At 38.4% G+C, this 27,804-nt stretch overlaps 1 protein-coding gene across 3 annotated transcripts in view; it reads left to right on the forward strand.

The window, feature by feature from the left end:
* The window catches only part of OPRM1 (opioid receptor mu 1), an 89,925-nt gene that overhangs the window by 35,652 nt on the left and 26,469 nt on the right, over positions 1-27,804 (forward strand). For 2 of the 3 annotated variants that reach the window (XM_035296997.3, XM_054254543.2), the window contains exons 2-3: positions 22,144-22,496; positions 23,269-23,789. In XM_035296997.3, coding sequence (XP_035152888.2) covers positions 22,144-22,496; positions 23,269-23,789 — 874 coding nt within the window. Of the gene's footprint in view, positions 1-22,143; positions 22,497-23,268; positions 23,790-24,117; positions 24,306-27,804 lie in introns of those variants that run through there. The other variant, XM_017971501.4, reaches the window with a different exon arrangement.

Consider the following 27,804-nt stretch of genomic DNA (forward strand, 5'->3'; position numbering starts at 1 on the left):
TTGATAGTTTCAATTGTTCTATTTTCAAGTTCAGTAATTCTTCTTCCTACTCAAACCTGCCTTTGAATCCTTCTGGTTAATTTTTTATTTCAGTTATTATTATATTCAGCTCTGGAACTTCTGTTTGGTTTTTCTTTATATTTCCTATTTCTTTATTGCTATTTCCATTTTGTTCATACATTGTTTTCTTGACCTTCTCCATATCTTCCTCTTGTTATTTCAGAAGCTTTCAAATAGTTGTTTTCAAGACTTCTTTAGTAGGTTTGTCATCTGGTCTCTCTCAGTAACAGTTTCTTTTGGTTGTTGCTCATACTTCTTTCTTTCTTTGTATGCCTAGTAATTTTTTTTTGAAAAACAGACATTTAAATTTGGTTTTAATTCTTGTATGTTATCTCTATGCCAAGGATTAGCTTAAGATATAAAGTTAAGTTCTTCTCAGGCTTTTCTGAGCCTGTGCCTCTCTCTCAGCTTGTTAGTGACTTTCTTATTTTCCTTGTATATGCAGTTACTTTTGAGTAAGCTAGTCTTTAATGTCTGACCCTCAAAAAAAGATAAAAAGCAAAAACAAATAAAGTAGGGGGGAAATGGTCCTCGTTATTTAAATTCCCTGGAAGTTGCTTCAGCTATAGGGAAAGGAATTTGTAATATTTAGAGGTGAGGGAGTACAACAATGACTGTCTGCCTTTGTGTCTGCACCTCCATGATCAGAAGCAGCAGTCAGCACTCAGAACACAGATTCTGATATCTGGAGGACAGGGATCTTATTGCCTACCTTATTGCTAGCTCCTGCAAGCTGCATGCAAGCTGCTCCTGCAGCTCAAGCACTGCCTCCATAGAAAGCTGCTAGCCATTAAGAGCAGAAATTGACCAAAATTAACCACAGTTTACTGCCAAGCACTCCCCTGGAAGTTGCAAGACTTCAGTAGAGCTCCAAAGTTTAAAAACATTTACAACAAACAGATGATGCCAGTGTAGTCGTTATCTAGATGGGGAGACAGACTCTTGATGCTTCTACTCGTCCACCTGCCCAGAATCTTTGCATTGTTATTTAAGAGGCGATAGCATGCATCGTGAAAGGCTGTGATGAAGATCAAGTAAGAAAAATCCAAGTAAACTCCTTAGAGCAATGCCTAGCATGCAGCAAATGTTGGCTATAATTATAATGCTCAAAAATAGCATCTATCTCCAATATCATTTAATTTGTTTTCATGATAATTTTTATGGTAGTATCTTCACCACTTCACATTTATGGAAATTGAAACTCAGTAACTCGATTAACATCACAGACACAGTGCTCAGATTTATATACCCTAATTACAAACCCAATATTCTTACTATTAGAATATGCTGGACTGTTTTACTCCTAACTTGGTTAAGAAGCCAAATATAGAAGGAAATTAACAAATCAAGGTAGTTTTAGTTACTCACTGGTCTGTAGGTTCACAGCAGTTTAATGGAGCTGATTTTGCTCCTAAGATACAGTAAGCAGTTGGTATGACTCAGCATATCTCTAGCAATGTTTCTACCTTAAAAGGCAAGTTTGTGTTTCTTAATTCTTTTAAAAATTAAGATTTTAATTAGGGGAGTATTGGATAGACATTGTAAGGTGCAAAATATGTCTAGAAGATATTGAAAATACTCACTGTAAGTATAAGCCAGTTGATTACAACTAAGCAAACAGGTCTTCACTTTGATAACTTCTAGAGCTAAAGATCATATTTAACTGATATTTGGAGGTATGGAATGCATAATATGAAAAGAGATTTAACCTAGAGAATGTGGAAGATCCAGCTAAAAGTACAGCGGGTAGTCATAGTTGCTGAAAGAAGGAAGCAGCTCTAAAAAAAAGGTGAGATGGTATACTAGCTTTCATACCACCAGGTCCTCCTGGGGTGAATTTCGCCTGCTTTATGACAGTGGGTAAGTATATATGCTGAGATTTGAGTGGTCCAGCAGTTGATGTAGCTACAATGCCCCCTAAGTGGCCTGTACCCATCTGTCAATATCACCAGAAAGCGTCTAATGCTTCCCTCTAATTGCTGATTTTTTTCGGCTGGCTCATCATGAGGCCTGATCCTCATTGTTTTCTTTAAGTACACTCTATTATCCATGCTCACCAGCTCAAACTACCGGGAATATCCCTGTAGCTTAAAAAAAAATAGGCTTTTTTTGCTTGCTGCAGCAAGGGACACAGAACACCCAAGGATTTCAGTTTATATTTAATTTGAGAAAGGATTCAAAGAAACAAAGGTCTACCTAGACAGCGTGCTGTCTTAAAGCCAGAGAAATCTGATTAATAAGCATCAGTAACTTTTTATCTAGGAGGCGGAATTAAGCACGAAAGGCTAGAGATGTCATTGAACAGTGGTCAATAACGTTAAGAAGCAGAAGTAAGTAGTGGTTGCTTAATGTTAACCAGGAAAGGGAGATGCTCGGCACTTTTATGGTTGGGAGTGATTTTGGTTTTATCTCCATTGCAGGCACAGTTACAAAGTTAACTTATTTTTGTCTTGTTTCATCACACCATAGAGAGTCCTCATCTGATGTTTATTTCCTGTGGAATTTTGTTCCCCAAAGGAATACCACAGACTGATGGTTAGCAACTAGACTGCTCCCCAAAAGCATCGGACTTTTTTTTTTGTCTTTCTCACAATTATGCAACTGTCTATTATATACTATCCATTCTCCTTTGGTAATAGGAGAGGGATAAAAAATGAAAATCAATGTGGGAGTGGTGAGATAATAAGGGCTGGGAAGCTATCATTTATTCCTGTTGGACGGAAAACTCCTATGAATGTGAGACGATCAGGAATGTCATAATTAAACAAATATGTATAAATGTGGCCATTGGGATTGAGAGAATGCATCATGTTGCTCAGGCATAGCAAGGCAGGCAATTGAGTGCAGCCTGAAGATGGTCCCTGTACTCCAGAAGCTTATAAACCAATAGATAAAACAGGTAATACTACTATAATCATCACATGTGTTACATAGCACTATGATTTCATATGCAAGCATGCAAAAGGTTAAATATATTTTCAAGTTCATTGATAGCAAAAACAGATTTGCTTTTATTCAATACTAAAACTAAGTACTTCTTTAAAGTGAGTGCAAATCTTTCATTTTCAAGATAACTAATTGAGGACAAGCACAAGATTTTACTCCTGGTCCCTAAACTCCAGAACACGATAGAAACCACTTTTCTAGAGAATATAAAGCAATAACTCAATGGACAACCATACATGAATTTAGGAAAATAATAGAGAAATTCTTACTAAACAATTGGATGTTTTAAAGGGCTCTATTAAAGGTTATTTCTGTTTTCTCTGCCATTTCTGAACCAACTGAGAGATAAGACAAAATGAGTTAACAGCTTCACAAGTGATAAATATCTTTATGTTACCAAGTGTGGTAACAATGGCTTCCCAATTCAAATCCCAGAATGGAGCTTACTAAACCACCTGATTGCCTGCTTGGACCACTGGTGACCTCCGCATCTGGATACCAGCCCCTTTGAAATTTAGAACGTAGAGTATCTTTGTGTTTGCCTTGGGAAGCTGAATCTCAAAGAAAGAGAGAAAGGGAGAAAGCTATACATATCCTATTCTTTAAACATATAAACTAGCTATGTTATGCCTCCTTTTGAAAGGAGTGAATAATGGAACTGAGAGAAATCATAAACGACTTTACTCGTGAAACATGAAGTCAGAAGAAAGGAGTTTCTCCCATTCCAGATAAACTAAAATGCTGAAAGAATACATGAAACTAAGAACAGCCAATATAAACTGCAGGCAGTGGAGGTAACCCCTTTGATATTCCATAATGAGGCAGATTTCCACAGTGGTAGCAGGCATGTTAGTTTACTCTTTTATATCTTCCAGGCTAGACATAAGCAACAGTGTCTTTTATAAAACTCATGCAGTGCTTCAGGCAGAGATACTAGGCTATACCTGGGAGAGTAGCACTTCTCTGCAGGATTAGAAGGAAAGATTAAGTAGTCAAAATCAGATGACCAGCCACTAATGTATTATGTCTACAGCAAGCCTGTCTCATCCTGCTTTTATTGAAAGCTGCATGGTGTGCAAAGCTCAGGAGCTAATTTAACTTTTATCCTCAGCCAGGCTGCACAAGCAGAAGCAGTGAACAGTCTACCAGGGAATCTTCACTTCAAGGATCATCTCAAAGCCAATAATCATCACACTGTTGAAGAGTGACTATACCAGGAAAGAGGCAGGGCAGTGGTGGGAACACAACAAACCGAAAAATTCACACTTGAGGAGACAGAATAAAAAGCAATCATGCAAGGACTTTAAAATAAGTTATATCAGGCATAGTGGCTCACACCTATAATCCCAGCACTTTGGGAGGCCAAGGTGGGTGGATCACTTGAGGCCAGGAGTTCGAGATCAGCCTAGCCAACATGGCAAAACTCTGTCTCTACTAAAAATACAAAAATTAGTGAGGGGTGGTGGCCTATACCTGTGACCCAGCTACTTGGGAGGCTGAGGCAGCAGAATCATTTGAACTAGAGAGGTGGAGGTTGCAATGAGCTGAGATTGCCCCACTGCATGCCAGCCTCAGCAAGAGAGCAAGACCCTGTCTCAAAAAAAAATGAATAATAATAAGTCATATTACATATCTTCAGAGAGATAAAGGAGAGAATTGTTTCTATGAAACAAGAGGAAGCAATTCAAAAATAATAAGAGGTGGTTATTAACAAGCAAAGCATAGTGACTAAATTCCGGGACAACCTGGGTTTCAATCCTGGCTCCTCCTATAATCACTAGCTGGATGTCTCCAGGGCAAATTACTCATCCAATTTATGTCTTCATTTTTTCATCTGTAAATGGATATAGTCGTAGTATATACCTTATATATGTGGTATAAAAATTAAATAGTTTAGCATTAGCAAAGCACTCTAAACAGTATCTGACACATAAGTGTTTGTTAAATAAAGGAATGAATTGGAAGTTCTTAAAATAACAACCATAATTTTTGGCCTTCAGGATTTTATGGGTGAGCTGAAAAGCAGAAAGAGAGAAGGCAAAGAGCATATTAATGAGCTGGAAGAACATAGTAAATGGGATGGAGGCCAGGCACAGTGGCTCACATCTGTAATCCCAGCACTTCGGGAGGCCAAAGTAGGCAGATCACCTGAGGTCAGGAGTTCAAGACCAGTCTGGCCAATATAGCGAAACATAGTCTACTAAAAATACAAAAATTAGCTGGGCACTATGGCAGGTGCCTGTATTCCCAAGCTACTCAGGATGCTGAGGCAGGAGAATCACTTGAACCCAGGAGGTGGAGGTTGCAGTGAGCTGAGATCACATCACTGCAGTCCAGCCTGGAAGACAGAGCAAGATTCCATCAAAAAAAAGAAAGAAAAGAAAATGAATGGGATAAAAATAGAGAGTATGAAGAAACATATACTAGAAGGATAGACAGAGAAAAGCTAAACTGTATCTTTTAAAAGTAGAGAACAAAGGAAATGGAAGAGATAATGTTTGAAGAAATAACAACCCCAAGCATCCTGTAACTAAAGAAAGAGATGAGACTAAACTGATGTCTCTGTGCTCCAAGCACAATAAATATTTTTTAAAATTCTTACCACATTTTAATAAAATTCCAGGACATACAAAAGAGATAGGATTGCAAGTCCTACAAGAGAAGAGAAAATGATATTTTTAAAGAGAATAGAATAAGAGTTCTCATCAACGCAATTGGCACAAAGAAGACAATGAATAGAGTAACATTTTCATAGTGAACAAAAACTGCTTTGAATGCTAAGCCAAACTAGCACTCTTGGAGGTTACATCCTCAACATCCACTAGAAACGTGCTTTTTGGAGATATTGAAGTAAATAGCAAAATAATCACTTACAAGTATTGAAAATGATACTGTGAGTAACAAGAATGAAACAAGGTAAAAAGAACTGGCATTTTTCATCACAAGGATGAAATTATGTTTATGTACCTTTTTCATAGAGATTAAATATGTTTTTTATATAACCAACTAAAATAAGCACTTTTTTTTTCAGATGCAGTTTCACTCTGCTCCCAGGCTGGAGTGCAATGGCGCAATCTCGGCTCACTGCAACCTCCACCTCCCAGGTTCAAGCGATTCTCCTGCCTCAGCCTCCCAAAGAGCTAGAGTTACGAGTGCACACCACCATGCATGGCTAATTTTTGTAATTTTAGTAGAAACAGGGTTTCACCATTTTGGCCAGGCTGGTGTCGAACTCCTGACCTCAAGTGCTCTACCCACCTCAGCCTAAAATAAGCATTTTGAGTGCTCCTATGCAGAGGGCTTGGAAGACATAGAAGATTCAACCCCACCTCTGAGATATACCTGATCTGTTAAAGGGAGGAAGGGCGGAAAAGTGAACAGACCTGGGGAATCCCTTTACTGGCTTTACAAGTTGTGGGAAGGGAGCTGATCTCTCTGAGCCTTAGTTTTCTTGCCTGTAAAATGGAGACAATGAAGTACCCACCCCATCAACTTTATAAATTACTTAATACAATATCAGGCATGTAGGCAGTATTCATTATCATTACTCTTCTTCTCATGTATAAGGAGATGCTTGAAAGAATGTTGCTTGAAAGGCTGTCTCCATGTAATAGGATTTTACCTTATTTTTATGTTATTCTTCATATTTTTCTGTATTGTGCATTTGTACAGTAAGCATGTATTATTTTTACAAAGTTTAAAAGAATCAATATTTTTAAATTGTCAAGAGAGAATTTCAGACACCATTTTTCATAACTTCAGAATAAGTAAGATCTTTATAAAAAAGACGTACAAACACACCACAGGTGGTCAAAATGTAATACTCCTAAGGGACAAAAACACTATGAATAAAGTTAAATAATAGCAATCTTTGAGAAAATATCTGCAGTATATATTTTAATTTTTTATAAATCAGTAAAAGATAACCCAATGAAAATAGTCAAAAAAGAAAATAAATTCATAAAAGAGGCAGTACAATTAACCCAGAGATAGATTAAATTATTTTCAACCTCTAATTAGTATACTGTTAATTGAAACAATAATGGAGTATTATATATCATTAATAATCTTGGTAGACTGAACATGGTGGGTGATGCCTGTAATCCCAGCACTTTTGAAGGCTGAAGCAGGCAGATCATTTGAACTCAGGAATTCAAGACCAGCCTGGGTTATCTAGGGAGCCCTCATTTCAACAAAAAGTAAACAAAAAATTAGCCAGGTGCAGTGGTGTGTGCCTGCAGTCCCAGCTACTTGGGAGTTTGAGGCAGGAGGATCACTTAAGCCAGTGGGGTCAAGGTTGCAGCGTGCAGTGAGCTGTGATCATCCCACTGCACTCCAGCCTGGGTGACAGCACAAGACTCTGGCAAAAAAAAAAAAAAAAAGATTGGTAGATGTTTTAGTTTTTTAACCTCAACTACTGGGAGGATGAGAGGAACAAACTATCATGTGCCTCAGAGAGGAGGACAACGGGTTTTCCAGGTAATTTGGGTGACCTTCTCTAAACAGAGCTTTGGCTCCTCTGGGATCTACTAACACCAGCCCAGTGAAAGATTTGCACAGAGGGGCAGGTGCAGCAACACTCACTGCAGCTTTGTTAATAATATTGAAAAATTAACATCGTAATGCCAAGAAGCAAAAAGGATACGTACAATGAGGCATATTCATATAAACTACTACTACAAAGCTGCTTTAAAAAATGAATTAAGCCAGGTGGAGTGGCTCACGCCTGTAACCCCAGGACTTTGGGAGGCTGAGGTGTTGGGTCACCTGAGGATAGGAGTTTGAGACCAGCCAGGCCAACATGGCAAAACCCTGTCTCTACTAAAAATACAAAAATTAGCCAGACATGGTGGTGGTTGCCTGTAATCCCAGCTACTCAGGAGTCTGAGACAGGAAAATCTCTTGAACCTGGGAGATGGAAGTGGCAGTGAGCTGAGATCATGTCATTGCACTTCAGCCTGGGCAACAAGAGTGAAACTCCATCTGAGAGTAAAAATGAACTAAGTCTACAGGCATTAAAATGAGCCCACAAAATTGTATTGCTAACTAATAAGTTAAAGGAACTCATAAAATATATACAAGGCAGATGAAGTATGCTACTACTTAAGTCAAGAAAATGAATGATGCAGGTCCGGTGCAGTGGCTCACGCCTATAATCCCAGCACTTTGGTAGGCTGAGGCAGGCCAATCGCCTGAGCTCAGGAGTTTGAGACCACCCTGGGCAACATGGTGAAACCCCTCCTCAACTAAAATACTAAAAGATTTAGCTGGGCATGGTGATGCACGCATGTAATCCCAGCTACTCGGGAGGCTGAGGCATGAGAATTGCTTGAGCCCTGGAGGCAGAGGTTGCAGTGAGCCAAGATCGTGCCACAGCACTCCAGCCTCAGCTGCAGAGTGAGACTCCATCAAAAAGAATGAAGGAAGAAAGGAAGGGAGGAAGGGTGGGAAGGAGGGATGGAGGAAGGAAGGAAGGAAGGAAGGAAGGAAGGAAGGAAGGAAGGAAGGAAGGAAGGAAGGAAGGAAGGAAGGGAGGGAGGGAGGGAGGGAGGGAAGGAAAAAGAAAAGAAATAATGCAGCATAGCATATTTTCCAAGAGTACATATTTATGCACATAATTATTGTCAAAGCAATGCAATAGTCCAAATTCATGAGACAGAGAGAGTGTGTTGTGTGTATATATTTGTGGAAAAAAAGAGGTATGATATTGGAATTGGCTTAAAGGGGCCGTTAGTATTATTTGAAACTTGTGTACACGTTTTTTGTAAACAAAAATTTGTGTTTTCAGAAACTGATTAAAATTAATTTTAAAATTGAATAGAAAAAAGACAAGTTTGACTCGATACTTGGTTTAAAGAGTGTATGTGCTAAAGGAGGTATAGTCGAGTCATAACCATAACATAAAAGAGACTAACCAGAAGAGGAGAATCAGGAGAAAGAAGAAGAATGGAGGAAGAAGAAGAGGAATAAGAGAAGGAAGAAAAAAATAACAAGAGTAAGAACAAAAGGAATAAGTAGTAGTAGTAGCAGTAACCACAGCAATTGTGACAGTAGTCTTTAGCAGAACTCAGCCCAAGAGAGATCACAGCCATGGAAAGGATCAAAAGACATCATGAAGGAGATGGTCTTTGAATTGGGCTCATTATCAATTTTCACTCTAGGTAAATGTTGGCCCAGCCTTCCGTAGTCATACCCTAGAACTGGTCACCAAGAGCTCCAAAATCTCCCCTGTGAAAATCACCGCCTTCCAGACCAGCACCTCTTCATTTCCAGCCCCTGAATCTGATACCTTCCCCAAAACTGAGCTTTTAAATCCATCATCCTAACTCCTTCTTTTATAAATTACATATCTCAAACGAGCACCTAATCTTGCTGAGCAAATGTTTCTTTGCTAAATTTACTTTCCACTTTGTTTCTCTATCATTTCCTTTCATTGATACTTCTGGGTTTTATTTTATTTATTCCTCCAACAAATATTTATTTTATTCCTTTCCAACAGAATTCAAGACAGTGAATATGGATTCTTTCTAGAAGTTTTGCTGAAAAATAAAATAGAAATGAAAATTATAAAAGAGAAAAAAATTAAGAGAGGTTAAGAGAGGGCTTTCAATGAAAAAAATAATAAAAGCAGACAAAAACGTCCTCAACAGATCTATAAGCCTTTTCTGTATCTGTACCCATATTTTTAGTCCTGTTGCCAGTAATAATCGAGATGAGATCAGCCAAACCACATGTGCTGCAAAGCACATCCCCTGTCAGTTTCTCAAGGACATTGCTCATGCTCTATTTTCCCTGGTGCTTCCAGCTTTCATTGCTACAACATGATTTAATAGCACACATACCTTCTCTAGTACATCAAATCATAACAGAGTGGTTTCTGGGATTTTTTTGTTTTGTTTTTAGAGACAGAGTTTCACCATGCTGCCCTTGTTGGTCTCGAACTCCTGGGCACAATGATCTGCTCACCTCGGCCTCCCAAAGTGCTGGGACTTAGGGCATGAGCCACTATGTCCAGTCTCCAAATCATGTTTTAAATAAATAAATAAATAAATAAAATAAGTCCAGGGATGGTGGCTTATGCCTGTAATCCCAGCACTTTGGGAGGCTGAGGCAGGTGGATCACTTGAGGTCAGGAGTTCAAGACCAGCCTGGCCAATATGGTGAAACCCCATCTCTACTAAAAATACAAAAATCTGTTGAGCGTGGTGGCACACGCCTGTAATTCCAGTTGCTTGGGAGACTGAGGCAGGAGAATCGCTTGAACCTGGGGTGCAGACATTGCAGTGAGCCGAGATCATGCCTCTGCACTCCTGCTTCGGTGACAAAGCAAGGCTCCATCTCAAAAAAAAAAAAAAATTAAAATTAATTAATTAATTAATTTTAAAAGTCTTTCTCAAACTCACATTTCTCTCCTTCCTTCCTCATACCGAAATATCTCCAAAGAGTTTTCTAAATTGCTGGCTTCCAGATCTTTGCTCCCATCTCCTTTTTTTTTTTTTAACTCATATCTATTTATCATCCAACTCTACCACTCTATGGAATTTGCCAAGGTTATTAAAGAGTATTTTGCCAAAAGCAGTAAACATATTTCTCTTACTCTCTCTGCATTCAGCACATTTGACCACTATAGACTTGATGACAATCTTTCCTCTTTTGGCTTCCTTACTCCTGCTCTGGGTTTCTTGCTGAAATTCTCTGATGGTTCCTTAGTTCCTCTACCTTTCTCAGAGCTTTAACCTAGGCCCCCTTCTCTTCTGTGCATATACTTACTCCTTAAGTTCCTCTGTTCCATGCTTTATAAACTACCCATATGTCAACTACTCCCAAAGTCACACCTCTAGCCCTGTCCTCTCTTCTAAACTCCATATTCCAACAGCCTATTTAATTTCCTTACCAGTTACCTAATAGGCACTTAGCAAAAATAAGAAATAAAAATAATATCATTGCCTATATTCCCTGTCAGTAATTCCTTTTTAAACTGCAGGTCTATTATCCTTCAAACCAGACTATTTGGGAATACAGTAAGCCTGCATTCCCAAGAAAGAGAAGGCTACAGAAGAACCCACAGGGAGAGCAATTGACTATCAATTCCATTATAGAATTTTGAGAGCTTTAGCTTTCAAATGCAAAACTAGATGGATGAAAAAGGAAAACATCTTTAATGAATTCTAAAAGCTTGGGCTTAATTATGAAAAACACATCCAAGGCCATGTGTGGTGGCTCACACCTGTAATCTCAGCACTTTGGGAGGCCAAGGAAGGAGGATCCCTTGAGCCCAGGAATTGAGGCAAGCCTGAGCAACGTGGCAAAACCCCATCTCTCATCTCTACAAAAAATACAACAAATTAGCCAGGCATGGTGGTGCATGCCTGTGGTCCCAGCTACATGGGAGGCTGAGGTAGAAGGATCTAGTATATCAAGTCATATATAGAGGTCAAGGATGCAGTGAGTCATGATTATGCCACTGCACTCCAGACAGAGCCAGACCTTCTCTCAGGAGGAAAAAAGAAATCTCATCCTAAAAGGCTGAAAGAATATAGCTTATGCCATAGGTTATAGATTAGAAAATAAAAGCTGGTGAAAATGTTGATGTTCCTACCACACAGAGGAGAGAGGAAACGGTTCTGGGCTGGGGAAAGACATTTGAAAGGATAGCAGAAAAGGAGTAAGAGAATTCAACTCAGTGGGAGCCCAGCCTTTACCTCCTGATCATCTCATTTCCTCACTCCAGGAAAAACTCTTTATTGGGAAATAAAAGGATTCCCAAACAATAAGAGATGTGACCTCTTACCTGACTGGAATTCTGGAGTGAGACACTTCACAGAGTGTCCCAGGGTCCCCTGGAGTACCTAGAGGGGAGTAGAAATCTGGTCAGGTGGCGCTAGGCAAAGGAAAACTGAGATGGTCTTGGAATATGCAGAAGAGACCCAAAATGGGGTACAGGAGGTTAATGGAGTTGGGAACTTTAGGGCCAGCCCGAGGCACCTGTGCTGCATGCTGCAAGTGAGCCCTCTAGATTCCTGTGGCAGAAATCCTGGGCAGAGACCAGAGAGATCATCAGGCTCAGTCCAGGAACAGTCCTGAGAGCCAGAGATGAGAGGTGAGCAGGGAGGGGCTTGAAATATGTGAGGTGGGGCTCAAGGCTCATACACACTGGAGTGCTCCGTAAGAAAACGACAGAAAATCCCAAGTAAAAATAAGAAACTAAAGCAGATAATTCAATGGAAAAATCATTCAGAAATATAAAGTTTTAAAAGTCAATAAATCCCACAAATATCACAAAATCCAGAAAAGATAATATTTTATTATTTATCTTTTTAATTTGTTTTTGTTTTTCAGAAATGAGATCTTGCTCTATTGCCCAGGCTGGAGCACAGTGACACAATTGTAGCTCACTGCAGCCTTAACCTCCTAGGCTCAGTAGATCCTCCCACCTTGGCCTCCCAAAGAGCTTAGAATTACAGATGTAAGCAACTGAACCTGGTCAGAAAAATAATAATATTTTTGTTAGTTAATTCCCTGCCATACCTCTGTCATGCTTTCTTAAATGATAGGCTGCATACTTTTGGAATGCCAGATCATTTGATGACAATTTCAGATTATCATTTTCTATATGGAAAAGGAAATAATAACTAGTTTCTCTATCATGGTTAATCAAAAATTTATTTATTTTTATTGATATTTTAGATAATTTTTTAGTTTGCAAATTGATCCTGTAATGTCATTTAAATTTTTAAGTTTGTCATATTTGAGGACATTTCTATCAAGGTCATTTCTTATATGAGCTATAAGATTTATCAGGAAAGTATGTATCACATAAGTGAAATGTAATTCAGTATGTTAGGATGCAAGAAATATGTGATTTCACCAAAGGCTATAGCACTCCAGCAAACTTAATGCCTTCAAGTGCAAGAATTCTGACAAATTCTATTTCAAACAAGTGTCATCAAAATGAATTACAGTCCATGAATAATTGCATTTTACATGTATGACCAGCTATAGCCATAATAAATGACAATTGCTTTGATTAGATATTGATAAAAACCATATTTTCTACTAAGAAAAATGTGTGTCAGATGATTAGAAAAATCTCCCACACACTGGCTTCTGGCTCTGACATTTCAAACCACATTTCTCTCACACTCACATATTTCTGATGTTGCCTGTCAAGTGTATTCCTACCTTCCCTCCCCGTCTCGCTCCTTCCTTTCCTCTCTGCTCTTTTCTGGAACTTGGTCTTTCTCTGCCTCCAGCATTCTTTCTATTCTGCATTACGGCACAGAGCCATCCCAGTTGCTCGCAGTCACCATCTAGAGGTCTGGTGACCCATACGTGAGTGGCTCCGACTAAATTGTAGACATTTCCAGTGGCTTAATGAATAGTCTCCTTTGTCCCACAACACCATACATACAAAGCATCACCACCAAATCTGCTTTTCCTCTCTGCCTTCTCTGCTGGATAATGATATCATCATCTATCATGCTCCCATGCTAGAAATGTGGACGTCATATTACACCCTTCTTTTACTCCCTCCTTCTAAAAGATATTTAAGTCTTGTTGTTCCTTCTTTCTAATAGTCTCAATTCTCCATCTGTTGTATCTTCATAAGTGATTTTACGGATTCTTGCATTGTTCTCATTGTGGGCATGGTGGGGTGAAGAGGTGAGAAAGAATAAGTGCATTTTGAGAAGTATTGTCTCTGAGAAACCAATATGACAAGGGGGCACAGATGTCCAAACAAAAGGAGAAAATCTAGTCACAAAACTGGGAACAGAGAGGCTGTGAGTCGATTTACATAGAACTGAAAGGTTCAAACCATGGATTGCAAGAAAATAAAGCAAAGGAGATGGAAAAGGCTCAGCTTTCCTTTAAACGACCATGTTACAGCATTCACTATAATGAGAAAATGTCTCAGGATTTCCAAGATACTCTCAGCACAGTCATCTTTGAAAGGAAAATAAGAAAACTTTGCATGCCTACCTCGATGTGGCTGGAGAGGTGGAAGAGTATTTCTGGGATACACTGCTTATAACATGATAGGCAGTGCACCCCCAGAAATACACGTGGCTCACAATACAGTCTAGACTCCACTCTAGTTTTAGACAGAGTCTAGAGAAATGGGAGAAAACCCTCCAATGCTTGTACTTCTCTGTCCCTCAGGTCCTTCACCATCAAACACGGTGATTAGACAAGGTGATCTTGAAAGTCTCATTGGGAATCTTACCTCTCATTATTCCATGACTTTCTATGATCGAAGTTCTCTTTAATTTGACAATGAATTGGCACAGTAAAAACAAATACTCCCTCTTCATTTTACTTCAAAAATTGCTGGCTCCCTAAGAAAAAAATGTGTTATTCTACACACACAAAAATAAAGTAACCCAAGCCCTTATTTCTTTATTTAATTCCATTCAACAAGCATTTGTTGGTGCCCATCTTGTGCTGGGTTCTGTGCTGAATGGATGATTTTTTTCTATTTTATTTTGTTAAATTTTTCTGTCCATGTTACTTTTCATATTTTACTTACATTAAGTGATTATATGTACAATATCATTGCCAAGAGTACATATGAAGCCTCATATTTATTGTACTAAGTGCAATAAAAAATAATTTTACTAGTAGTCTAAGCTCTCTAGAAATTTGAAATTTACAGAATATGCTTGTGATTCTACAAAAGGTAATTTTCTAATATTAATCATGATGAAATTGTTTCACATATTTTGAAGCTGTCTTCTTTGTTGTTCCTTCCATATTAAAGGAATACCTAGGGCTATGCCATGATTTGAAGTGGCTAGTAATGCATACCTGATTTTTCATATATAAAACGCCCAGGTTCTAAAATAGAAGAAATGTCATTTCCTTTTAGAAGTTATAAGTTTGAAAGCTAAGATATGTCTAAGCTTAGCTTTAGAAGGTTAACAGTTTCTTAGAATAAAAGCAAAGCAGTGTTTTCTGTAAACCAAAGAGATCTAGCTCCTGAGACAGATGCGCTGATGCTGTTTTCAAAGTCTTTCATCCAAAAAACTAAATATTCTGTATATTTGCAAACAAAAACCAAAGCCGCAGGTAGGAATATTTCACCTGATATATAAAAAATATTACTGTGTTATATTCTCTGATACATATATACATCGATATATATTCTGATATATATTACTAAAAATATTAGTGCATACATTCCTATATATATTACTATATATAACATATTACTAAAAATATTACTGTGCTATATTCTCTGATATGTATATATATATCAGAGAATATAGCATATACATATTTTTCAGAGAATATATACATATATATCAGAGAATATAGCATAGTAATATTTTTCTATCATACATAAATACTGTTTATCACAGAATACAAAAATCAGAAAAGCAAAGCATGTCATTTTTATATAAATTTCTGATAAGTGCTGTTCATGTTCTGAAGTAAAATTTTCAGAAATCAAATAAAGCAGGAAATGGGTACTTCCAGAAAGCATAATACAAAAAAGGGAAAGCAAGGTCTCTTGGCTGTAATGGAAGCATCTCTCTTTCCATTTCCTTTCCTATACCCAAAGAAGCAGTGCAGTGACATGCAGCCATGTTCTCTCCTCATCCTCTACCCCAGTTTCCAATTCCAAAACAAGAATTGGAAGAGACTTACAAAAATGCATACCAGAAAATAAGAGAAATAAAGAAGAAGGCAGGCAAATAGAATCCAGGAGAGAATGAAACAATGAGATTAGCAGGAGAGGTAACACAATAGAAATGTATGCTGTTCACTTCTACACAATTATTCTGAGGATACACAGATTTTCCTTTGATATTTTTGAGCACCAGATGCAAGAATAAAAATATATTAGTTATTCACTTTACGCTTTCTATATACAACGTTCATCATGGTTCTAAGAAAGCAACTTCCCCTTGCTCTCTCTGAAAGACACTCAACTCATGGCTTGTCATTAAGGAACCTGGAGGAGGAAGAAAGCAGAGAAGATTGGGAGAAGACAAAAAAGCCAAGAGGATGTGGAGAGAAAGGGTGACATGCAACCAACAAGACTGATAGTCATCAAACGCTGGTGAAACACAGAGATAGAAACAGCCACTTGCCCTCTGGATGGAGATGCCCCTTTGTTTAATTTTATAGACTCCTCTCCCAGTCTTCTCTTTTTGAGGCAAACTAGCAAGCAATAGTTCCTTCCCAGTTGCAGGATTCAGAGGTCTGTTATCACCACTCTTTCCCTTCGCTGATAGTAGCTCGTTGGAAATGTGGTCATTAACCACATAACATCCCTTTGAAATAATGTAAATTAAATGTATCAGAACATTTTATAGCAAAGTGAGAAGTTCTCTGTTCTCCTCTTCACTAAGCTAGTAGAGAATATAATTCAAAATAACAACCTAATATGTAGTCTTTTTCCATGTTAATACCAAATGAGAGGATAATCACTAGTTTGGATTACGTTTTTTGTTATTTTAGAACCCCCCCACAAACACACACACACACACACTCACTCACAAGTAAAAAAGCACCTGGGATATCAGAATGGAATAGATGGATAATGATGGATAAACTAATTCAGGTAGATACTCATTTGAGCACATTCTTTGTCTAAATAATGACTTGAAATGTAGGAAAGTATCTTTATTTCATTGGATTAATCCAATTAATTATGAGTATTAAAGGATGATGCTCTAGACAGTTTTTTCTTGACTAAAACGGTTAATTTATATGTAAGGGTAAGTGGACATAAAATCACTGCGAATGAAATAAATATATCTTTTCAAGCACAGTGCTGGACATGTAAAAGAACTCATTGAGTTCTTACTGAATTAGACATCTTTCTTCACACCACTTGGTAAAAAAAATGAAAGGGCGGAAAAATCAGCCCCAAAAGAAGTGAAACTCTTCCATCTATCACCATTGACTCTATTGTGAACTTAGGAAAAACTGGTTGAGCAAGATGAAGGCCATGATGTGGAACAAAATAATAAATCAACAAGCTGGATTCTAAAAAGTGTCCTTCCTCCTCTCAGGCTCTCTTGATCAGTTTTATTTCTGAACTGAGACATGATCATCACAATTCAAGGAATTAACCACAAAACAAAAGTTTGCAAAACCCATCAAGTATACAGAAATAATTTATTCAGTCTAACTTCGCTTAGCACGAAATCAATCACATTTTGTTAAGTAGCAATAGTTTGAGAACTATGTGAAGAATAGGCCAAAAGACAAATAGAGTTATTTTATAACCATAAGAAAGGAAGGACATTTATGAACAAAAGTCATATATGCGGCATCAAAGAACAGGTGAGCTGCCAACCAATGGGCCTCACAATGCCTTCTCCTCCGTGCTTCTGGAAGCTCCATAAATCACTCTAATGGGTCAAACATTGAAGGTTCTCAGAAGAACACAATTATTTTCAAAAAAGAATAGCATGGTAAATTCATTTGAATTCATACATAAAACAAAACAGCTATTTAATCATCTAGACCAAAGTTAAAGAAATAACTACTACAAAAATTGTAATGGGATCATTAGAAAGAAACAGCTTGGGCCACCGCTTACAGCAGAAGATGGAGTTCAATGCTACCCTAAGAAGGGTCAATGTCAGGAGTGCCTGTGAGTCCAGATGAGTCTCTCTTTGCTCATTAGCCACAGAACACATTCATAGTATAGGACAAAGGAGTAGGCACAGAGGATGGAAGCGAGATCGTGTTTTAATAGTCAGGAGTCCTACTCGGACCCGCTCAGGTAAACTGAATGGCAAAGATATTTATTCCTGCAGGTCACTTCTTTGGCTAGTTTGCTAGCTCTGAGTTAGCAGACTATGTGCAAGGCTCATGGTATGACTCTGACCATTCAATGAACTTTGCTGGGACAACATTCATGCCACTACATCAGAATAGAATGGAATGAAGAGCTTGCCATTTTTTTTTTTTTCTTTTGAGACAGAGTCTCACTCTGTTGCTCAGGCTGGAATGCAGTGGCATGATTCTCCTGCCTCAGCCTCCCTGGTAGCTGGGATTACAGGTGCCTGCCACCACCTCCAGCTAATATTTCTAATTTTAGTAGAGACAGGGTTGGCCAGCCTGCTCTCCATCTCCTGACCTCAAGTGAGGTCTTAGCCTCCCAAAGTGCTGGGATTACAGGTGTGAGCCACTGTGCCCAGCCCACCTTACTCCTTTTCTGATTAAACTCTCTCTTCAGATTAAAGCCTTTGGGTATATATACTGGAGGCAATTGGAATTCTTAAACCTTTTGCTTTGTATAACTTTTTTTTCACATATTGAGAAGATTGCTGAGTCCCCTTTTATATGCTGCTGTGATCCAAAGCATGAGTAACTGGGATAAGAATGCTGGCTATCTTTAGAGGAAGACTTTTTAAATAAATTGAGAATAATGTAAAGCATCATTCCTATAAAATGTCCACTGAAAGAGCTTTTATAGATATTCTTTTTTATCATTTTTATTTTGTAGGTTGACAGATAAAATTATATATATTTACCATATGCAACATGATGTTTTGAAAGAGACACACATTGTGGAATGGCTAGCATGCTGATTAACATATGCATAAACATGTTTCCTTTCACAATGTTGAACCCTGACATAATTTTATTTTTCACAAACATCTCATTCTGGAGAAGGAAATGATCCTTTTTAACTAAAATAAACATACATTGAAAATACTTAGTGCTAAGATAAGCCTGAAGGAAAGGATAGAAATATGATAAGTCAGAAAACTGACTGTAAAGAAACTAATTATTTAACATAAAACACTATTAAAGATAAGCCACGAAATGTAAGGTCTGCTGGGTAGGAAAGCAGTGGCTGCAGTGAAGCATCTCTTTATATCACGCAGGTCTATAACCAACAGTGAATATAGCAAAAGTTATTTTCTGATTTGGGGGAGAAACTTCTGCTTATTAAAAAAAAATTGAAAATGTTTAAACTTTTTGAACACCAAGGTCAATTATTCTAAATCTTAAAAACACAGTTTTAATTTGCTTTTTTGTTGGTTTTTGTACTTTGGAGTATTTGTCTATCTTGTCTTTCTATATTTTTCATATTTAGAGCCCAAAGTAAAACCAAATTGTTTCTCTCCTCAAGTTAAATGGCTCTTTCTACCTTTTTCTTTAAAATCCTTTAAGAAACTAAAACTTCTAAAGCAAGTCAAAAAAAATGCCCCAAATTTGAAAATGGGGTAGCTTTTCTGGCAGTAACACAACTTCTGCAAGTATTACAAACCAGATTCGGTATCAGAATTTTAAAGCTCCAGTAACAAAGCCACCCTGTTGACTCTGAGGAGATTTATGAAATCAGTTTCCTGATGTTACTCAAACCGAAACACTTTCCTGGACACTAAATTCAGTCCTAAACAAACGGCCTCCAACCAACAGCTGTCATGGGCTGAATGGGTTAGACTCAACATCGTGTGACGGGAAAACAGTAAACACAAGTTAACATTTAAAATGAATTGATGGCATGGTATAAATAGGAAGTCCAAGGAGAGCCTGCTTCAGGTATGGGGTTCTCTCTCATGCTCTCCAATCCACATCCTCTGGATTAGGTCCATTTTCAGACAAGCTTCTCCAGCAACTACATACCATACATCTTCTTAGGTGTGGGTCCTGCGGGAAAACTAATGCACTTTTTCTCCATAAGTCTCAAAATATGGCCATAGAGTCCATTGCAAAGCAACTGGACTGAGGATGGGAAATGAGTGATTTCCAGAGTGAAATTGAGGTACTATTACTAAATTAGGGTAAATGTATGTGGAATGTTAAAAAAATTGCTATCCAATATTTGCAAGGTATACTTCTGCCTTCAGATATAATGTATTATTGCAAGTGTATGTGCTTATCTATTCTATTATCATGATATTTCTCGTTTTAAAAACATATAACACAGAGAGAAAGAAAAAATAAATAAAAATAAATAAATATGTAACACTCCTAGATACTTACCCAGGAGAAAGAAAAGCATATGTTCATATAAAGACTTGCACAGAATATTCATAAGAGTTCATTTGTAATATCCAAAAGTTGTATGCAACTCAGTTCCCATTAATAGATGAATGGATTAAGAAACAGATGAATGGGCCAGGCACAGTGGCTCACAACTGTAACCCCAGCACTTTGGGAGGCCAAGGCAGGTGAGGTGGATCATGTGCCCAAGAGATCAAGATCATCCTGGCCAACATGGTGAAACCCCATCTCTACTAAAAATTCAAAAATTAGCAGGGCATGGTGGCACATCCCAGCTACTTGGGAGGCTGAGGCAGGAGAATCACTTGAAGCCAGGAGGCAGAGGTTGCAGTGAGCTGAGATCACACCACTGCACTCCAACCTGGGTGGCAGAGTGAGACATTGTCTCAGAAAAAAAAAAAAAAATACACACAGATGAATGGATAAACAAGTGCAGTATAAACACACTATGTAATACTACTTCTCAATAAAAGGGATGAATTCTTGTAATATACAACAACATGGATGAATCTAGAAATAATTACACTGAGTGAAAGAAGCTTCACAAAAAAGGGTATATACTGAATGACTCTATTTTCATCTTCTAGGAAATGCAAACTAATCTATAAGAACAGAAAGCAAACCAAGATCAGCAATTCCCTATGGAATAGTAAGGGTTGGCTCTGAGGACAGAGAGGGGCAAGCAGGAAAGATTAAAGAGATACACAGGACACTTTTGGGAGCAACCGATGTCATTATCTTGATCGGGGCTGACATTTTTTTCTGTACATCGCAGGATAGTAATAACTTAGGCTTTGCATATCATCTGATCTCTGTTGCAACTACTGCTCTCTGCCATTGTAACATCAAAACACTTATGGGTTTTTTAATGGCTGTATCTGTGTTCCAATAAAACTATTTATAAAAACAGGCAGTGGCCCAATTGGGTCTGCACACCATAGTTTGCCAACCTCTGATCTTAATTATGGTGATGGTTTCACATGTGTATACATGCATCAAAATTTATCAAATGTACACTTTAATCATGCATTAACTATTATAGGTCAGTTATACCTCAGTAAAGCTTTTAACAAATAAAAACAAAGAAAACATACCTGTGTTCCTCATCATGGGTTGAATAAACTCTAATCTTCTTATCATGGCATACAAGTTCTTCATGTACTGGCCCCTCTTCTTCCCCTATCAGATCCATTGACATTCCCTGGTAGGATGTGCTTGACACACACATCGTGCCATTCCAACTCTACACCTCTGCTGGGGTGCTCTCTGCTACCTCTCTATCTGGAATGACCTGCTCCCACCAATTGTCTTACTCAATCATCCCACTTGTACTTTGGGATTAAACTTGCACTTCCAGGATGGCTTCAACATCTTAGTCCTCCTATTCCCCCTGCCTTACACTCTGTGAGATACCTCATCTCTGTGCCCCATAACAGCCTGTGTGTTTGTATGTGTATTTCCTTGTGTACACACCTATAGACACTTGCATGATTATAGTTCTTGATAATTGTTAACTATATTTATGTATCTGAAATGTTCTCTTTTACTATCCAGTCTCTTCCTCTGCTACTTTACTGGAATCTCCCTCTTTCTGTTAGACTTATCACAATGACTGACACATTACAAAAAAAAACAAAAACAAAAACAAAACAAAAAAAAAAACCTCACTGTGTGCATTTTTGGGAGGCTGAGGGGTGAAGATTTCTTGAGATCAGAAGTTCAAGACTAGCCTGAGAAAAATGTCAAGACTCTGTCCCTAGGAAAGTTTTAAAAAAATTAACAGGGTATGGTGGCATGCACCTGTGGTCCCAGCTACTCAGGAACCTGAAGCAAGAGAATCTCTTGAGTTCAGGAGGTTGAAGCTGTAGTGATCACTGTTCATACCATTATACTCCAGCCTGGGTAACAGAGCAAGATCCTATCTTTAAAAAAAAGAAAAAGAAAAAGAAAGCAGCATCGTTGCTATTATTACAGCTATTTAGCCCATAGGCACACCATTGACATCATTGTAAATAGCTAAGCTAACACTGGAAAAGAATTCTATATCTAATCTCAAAGAAACTTTCTACTAATTCATGCAAATTTATCATTGGAAGCTTACCTGTATTTTACATTAGTGCCTTTTACTGACTCTGTCACTCTTCTTCCTTTATCTCCTAGATACACCAAAATGAAGACTGCCACCAACATCTACATTTTCAACCTTGCTCTAGCAGATGCCTTAGCCACCAGTACCCTGCCCTTCCAGAGCGTGAATTACTTAATGGGAACATGGCCATTTGGAACCATCCTTTGCAAGATCGTGATCTCCATAGATTACTATAATATGTTCACCAGCATATTCACACTCTGCACCATGAGTGTTGATCGATACATTGCAGTCTGCCACCCCGTCAAGGCCTTAGATTTCCGTACTCCCCGAAATGCCAAAATTGTCAATGTCTGCAACTGGATCATCTCTTCAGCCATTGGTCTTCCTGTAATGTTCATGGCTACAACAAAATACAGGCAAGGTGAGTGACGTTACAGGCCTGAGGGATGGAGGGTTCATAGCCTGACATGTTGGTGATGTCATAAGCAAAGTAGTATTTATGGAGTGGTCCATTGTCTTCATCAAATTGTAATTTTAATCATTCTTTCTAGCAAAAAATGCCTTTGAATACTTTAAAATAGGAATTTTCCTCATAATTTTAGGCCTATTAAATCCTTTAAAGATAATACAATCTATGTATTCCTGATTTCTCTGTATTTACTTCAGAAAAAAGATGGTAAATTAGAACATAGCTCTCCCAGGAGTAATTGGAGCTTAAAGCCAAAGAGTATTATACTGAGGCTTGTCTAAAAATTCCAAGTGGCTGACTACATGGCAAATTTATTTTTCTACACCTAACAGCAGAATATTGACTAATTCATAAAAAAAAAAAAAAAAACGAAGTGAAAACATCCATTAGCTGGAGCCTCCTAGAGACTTTGGATAATTATTACATTTGATATCAACATAGACCTCATAAATGGTCAAGCTTATATTGAGAGGTTCATTATTGTTCCCTCAATGAAAGCTTAATGCGATCAAAGTGGACCACAAAATGGGAAATTTAGAAAAAAAATTAGAATTAAAACTTTCTTTGAAAATCAGCAAACAGCTGAGCTTCTTCCACAGTTTCCTTACAGCCATAAGTTAGCTCTGGTCAAAGCTACAAATAAGTGAGCAAAATGGCAGTATTAAAACCTTATGACATAATTAAATGTTGCTGCTAATTTTTCCTCTAACTTCTTTCCTTCTAGGTTCCATAGATTGTACACTAACATTCTCTCATCCAACCTGGTACTGGGAAAACCTGCTGAAGATCTGTGTTTTCATCTTCGCCTTCATCATGCCCGTGCTCATCATCACCGTGTGCTATGGACTGATGATCTTGCGCCTCAAGAGTGTCCGCATGCTCTCTGGCTCCAAAGAAAAGGACAGGAATCTTCGAAGGATCACCAGGATGGTGTTGGTGGTGGTGGCTGTGTTCATTGTCTGCTGGACTCCCATTCACATTTACGTGATCATTAAAGCTTTGGTTACAATCCCGGAAACTACATTCCAGACTGTTTCTTGGCACTTCTGCATTGCTCTAGGTTACACAAACAGCTGCCTCAACCCAGTCCTTTATGCATTTCTGGATGAAAACTTCAAACGATGCTTCAGAGAGTTCTGTATTCCAACCTCTTCTGCCATTGAGCAACAAAACTCAGCTCGAATTCGTCAGAACACTAGAGACCACCCCTCCACGGCCAATACAGTGGATAGAACTAATCATCAGGTACGCAGTCTCTAGAATTAGGTGTATCCACTGGGGATGATGTAAAACTTATAGAGCTTTGTGCCAGACAAAGAGTTTAATCCATTGTGAAGGGTTAGAATGGAGGGAAGAGGGGAGAAAATGGTGGTTCTAGGGTTAGAGAAGACATTTGTTATATAAACTGTGCTCTTTATATTAGACTTACATATTCATTTTGGTCTAAAGATGCACCAATGAGAAATCTGTGAAACTATTAAAAATCACTATTTTCATGGCCTTTACTTCTATGCAAAATGTATGACTTTAGCACATTGTAGAAGTAATTCTGATCTAGAAACCTTTCCCCCAGAACTATTATATAATTCATAGATGTCACTTCTATATCCCTCTTACTTCTCAAAAGCCAGTCTTCCCAGCTCTGTGGTTAAAGAGAGGAGGTCAGTGCCTTGTCCACTGTGGTCATGGATGCAAGATAATCACAGAAAATTAGCATTACAGAAAAGGAGAAAAGATTAAAAAATGACTGTCCCTAACTTTTCCTAAGCTATTGGTTTCCTACCTGAACTCCAGCACAAATACCAAACATATTAGACTGAATAATATATTATTATTTAATATATGAATATTAATTCCATAAATATTCTTAGATTAAACAATTTTTAACAGACCTCATGCTCGTTGGAGATAATAGGGTGAATAGGGACTAGTTTTGGAAGGTGTATTTCTGTGCCCAGAAGAGTACAGAATATTCAAGCCTTACAGACAATATTATAATCATATGGGAAATCAACAAGGAGGAAAGAGAAAAGGCTGTCTCCAAGTTAATATTACTTGGTTAAGCCACTGGTTGGCTACATTCGACCTCTGATCTATAAAATCAATAAAACACGTGACACTTATTAATATGAATATAAATAAGTGAATTTTAAATAATGATGCCAGCATCCAAAAATCACAGCCTGTATAACTTTTTAAGTGAATTCAAATTCAAACTTCCTATAAAGTAAAGGCTAGAGCCAGAATCTTAGCTAAAGTTCCTAGAGTCAGGAGTCAAGACTGTGTGGACAGATGGCTCCAGAGAATAGAATAGGAAGTCAAATGGATGAGGAACCAGAGGAGGCCTTCGCCACCACAGGGTGAAGCTGCTTCCTCCTGCTGTTCTTGACCACACCCTGCCTCTTACTGTCCCTTCTTTACCACACTCTGCCATCCAGCCCAGCCCAGGCTCACCTTTTCTAATTGACCAGAGGAGTAATGTAATATGGCCCAGATGCATCTGTTATAGGTGGCATTAATCCTCATACCCCTGGTATTCAGTGACACTCAAAGGAACACAGGAACTCTTACCCCCTAGAGAGCATGAGGTAATGATGGCAGACTCACTTCCAGCCAAAGGGAAATTATTAACTTATTATGTCTCACTTCTAATTTCATTTCAGAAATGAATGCCAGAAAGAAATGATTTTGACTCAAGACCTCTAAACCTACTCCTTTTACTAGGAGCTTTTTTTTAAAAGTAACTGCAAAAACAGCAATTACTTTTGCACCAACCTAATACTAAGCAGCTCTCCTATTCAGTGGCTGCTAGAATCTTATAAATAACTCAAAAAGGGCAGGGATTGAAATAGATTTTCACCAACCTGGGAATAACATGTTAAAGAATACAATTTAAAATGCTCAGTCCTCAGCTAAGGTTAAAATCTTTTGCTTTGGAGTAAAATATTTCCATTGGAGCAAAATAATGGCCATTATAAAGTATTGACTCTTTCTCCTTAAGTGGCTCCCTGTGCCTTTGCTGTCTTGCTGGGCTCTAGAGCATGGCTGCTAGGTAGTTACCCTGGACCACCGTAAGGACCTCTCATCACATAGGACCTCCCAGCTATCTATCACTCCTCCTGCTTTTGTGGAAAGGCAGCTCCCAGCCGGTATGGTGGAGCATTTCTCTGAGCTAAGCATGATTATTCTTCAGTTGCCTGACACTGCCCTTGACTCCCTTCCAAGTTCAGCGTTTTCACATCAGTGTGGCTATTATACGGCCAGATAGAGGAGAAAGGAAGCTAATTAGAGGAGTTCTGTTCTAAATAACTAAAAGGTTTGCTTTGAAAATACATCCAATTAGGGCTTATCTTCATTGCTGCCTCTATGAAGCAGCATCAGTGTAAGATAACAGCAGAAACACATTAGCCCTGGAATTGGCTGCTGTCCCAAAACGCCCAGCTGAGAGAACTGGACACAGAAGAGAGGCTGCCAGGAAAATAGGGAAAGACACTCTGACATATTTGAAAATTAAAATAAATCAAAGCTCCCTTTTGCTAATTTCCACTGATATGTCATCATTACTAGACAACTGGAACAATACATAAGCTGCTGGTGATAGTTTCAATAATATATCAACATCATAAAATGACTTGAAGGAGAAATTGGAGACTCAATGGCTGTGTCTATAGGGCATGTTAAATTAGTCGTACAATTCCAGAATGTGACAAACAGGTGTTTGGTCATAGTTTCACATCATGAGTCATCATGTTGGAAAACAAAGCTAACAGGATTTGCATTTAACTTTTCAACTACTCGTTTGAAGTTTATACTGGTTGTAGAAGTTTATGTTCTGCCTTATGTATTTGTATTTTCTTTGAGGAATATATTGTACTCTAAATGTCACATCTCAAGCACATTAGTCAACTTCATATTCTGCAGATCAGAGATCCAATACCAAACCTTCCCAGGGTGTCTGTATTCTGACAACTGTCCAGTGAGGCAATGTCCATACAGCGCAAAGTGGATTGGCGATTTGGCAGTTATCAAGGTAATTTGATAAGCCAATGAGAAAATTCTGTGCCCAAAATAAGCTTGGAGTCATACTTACATACTTACATAGTTAAGAGCTGCTCAGTCAGCTTTTGCTATATAACAAATCAATCCAAAATTTAGTGGCTGAAAGCAATCATTCACGTAGTTTACAACTCTGTAGAACAGCCACTGAGGTTGGGCTTGGCAGGATCATTCTTCCATTGTTGGCTGGGCTTGCTCTGAGGGGAGCTGCCAGACATGCAGGTGGTCAACTAGCTGATCTAGATGGCCTCAGCAAGAATGACTAGCTCCACATGGACTCTTACCCACTAGCATGTTAGCCCAGCCTTGTTCTCATGGTGGTCACATATTCCAAGAGAGACAAAAGAGAGGAAAGCTTCTTTAGGCATACAGTAGGAACTGGCATACGGTCACCTCCGTGATTTTTATAGGTCAAATAAAGTCATCTTGCCAACCTAGATTCAAAGGGTGGGAAATTAGACTCCATCTCTTGCTGATAGAATCTGCAATCACATTGCAAAAGGATGGGGATACAGGGAGAAGAATAATTGTGACCACTTTTGCTAACAATCTGTAATAAGGACATGCTGCATGAAACCGAGACGCCACTACTCCCTGAGGATAGGAGCCATATCTGTCTTGTTCTCCCAGAACAGTGTCTAGCACATTAAAAAGAAAGTACTTCCGGCTGTGCGTGATGGCTCACGCCTGTAATCCCAGCACTTTGGGAGGCCAAGGCTGGCTGGTGGATCACTTGGGCTCAGGAGTTCAAGACCAGTCTGGCCAACATGATAAAACCTCATCTCTACTAAAAATACAAAATTAGTGAGATGTGGTGGCACATGCCTGTAATCCCAGCTACTTGGGAGGCTGAGGCAAGAGAATCACTTGAACCCGGGAGGCAGAGGTCGCAGTGAGTCCAGATTGCGCCACTGCACTCCAGCCTAGACAACAAGAGCAAAACTCCATGTCAAAAAAGAAAAGAAAGTACTTCCAAAACATCCAAAACACTGGACATTCATATCTGTTGAATGAATAATAAGAGGGCTGAGGATATTTCAGATGTGGCAGACGTGACCCCTTTCTCATGCAACTGACAAACAACCTAAATGACTGTGCAACCCTGTAACATCATTTCAGGCTTACCATCAGTAATGGGAAAATATTCAAAATAGGCCTTCTTCCTTTTTTCCTCCTCAGCTTTTATTACTCTGATCCAATGTTA

The sequence above is a fragment of the Callithrix jacchus genome, chromosome 4 (genome assembly GCF_049354715.1).
Source record: "Callithrix jacchus isolate 240 chromosome 4, calJac240_pri, whole genome shotgun sequence".
NCBI lineage: Eukaryota > Metazoa > Chordata > Mammalia > Primates > Cebidae > Callithrix > Callithrix jacchus.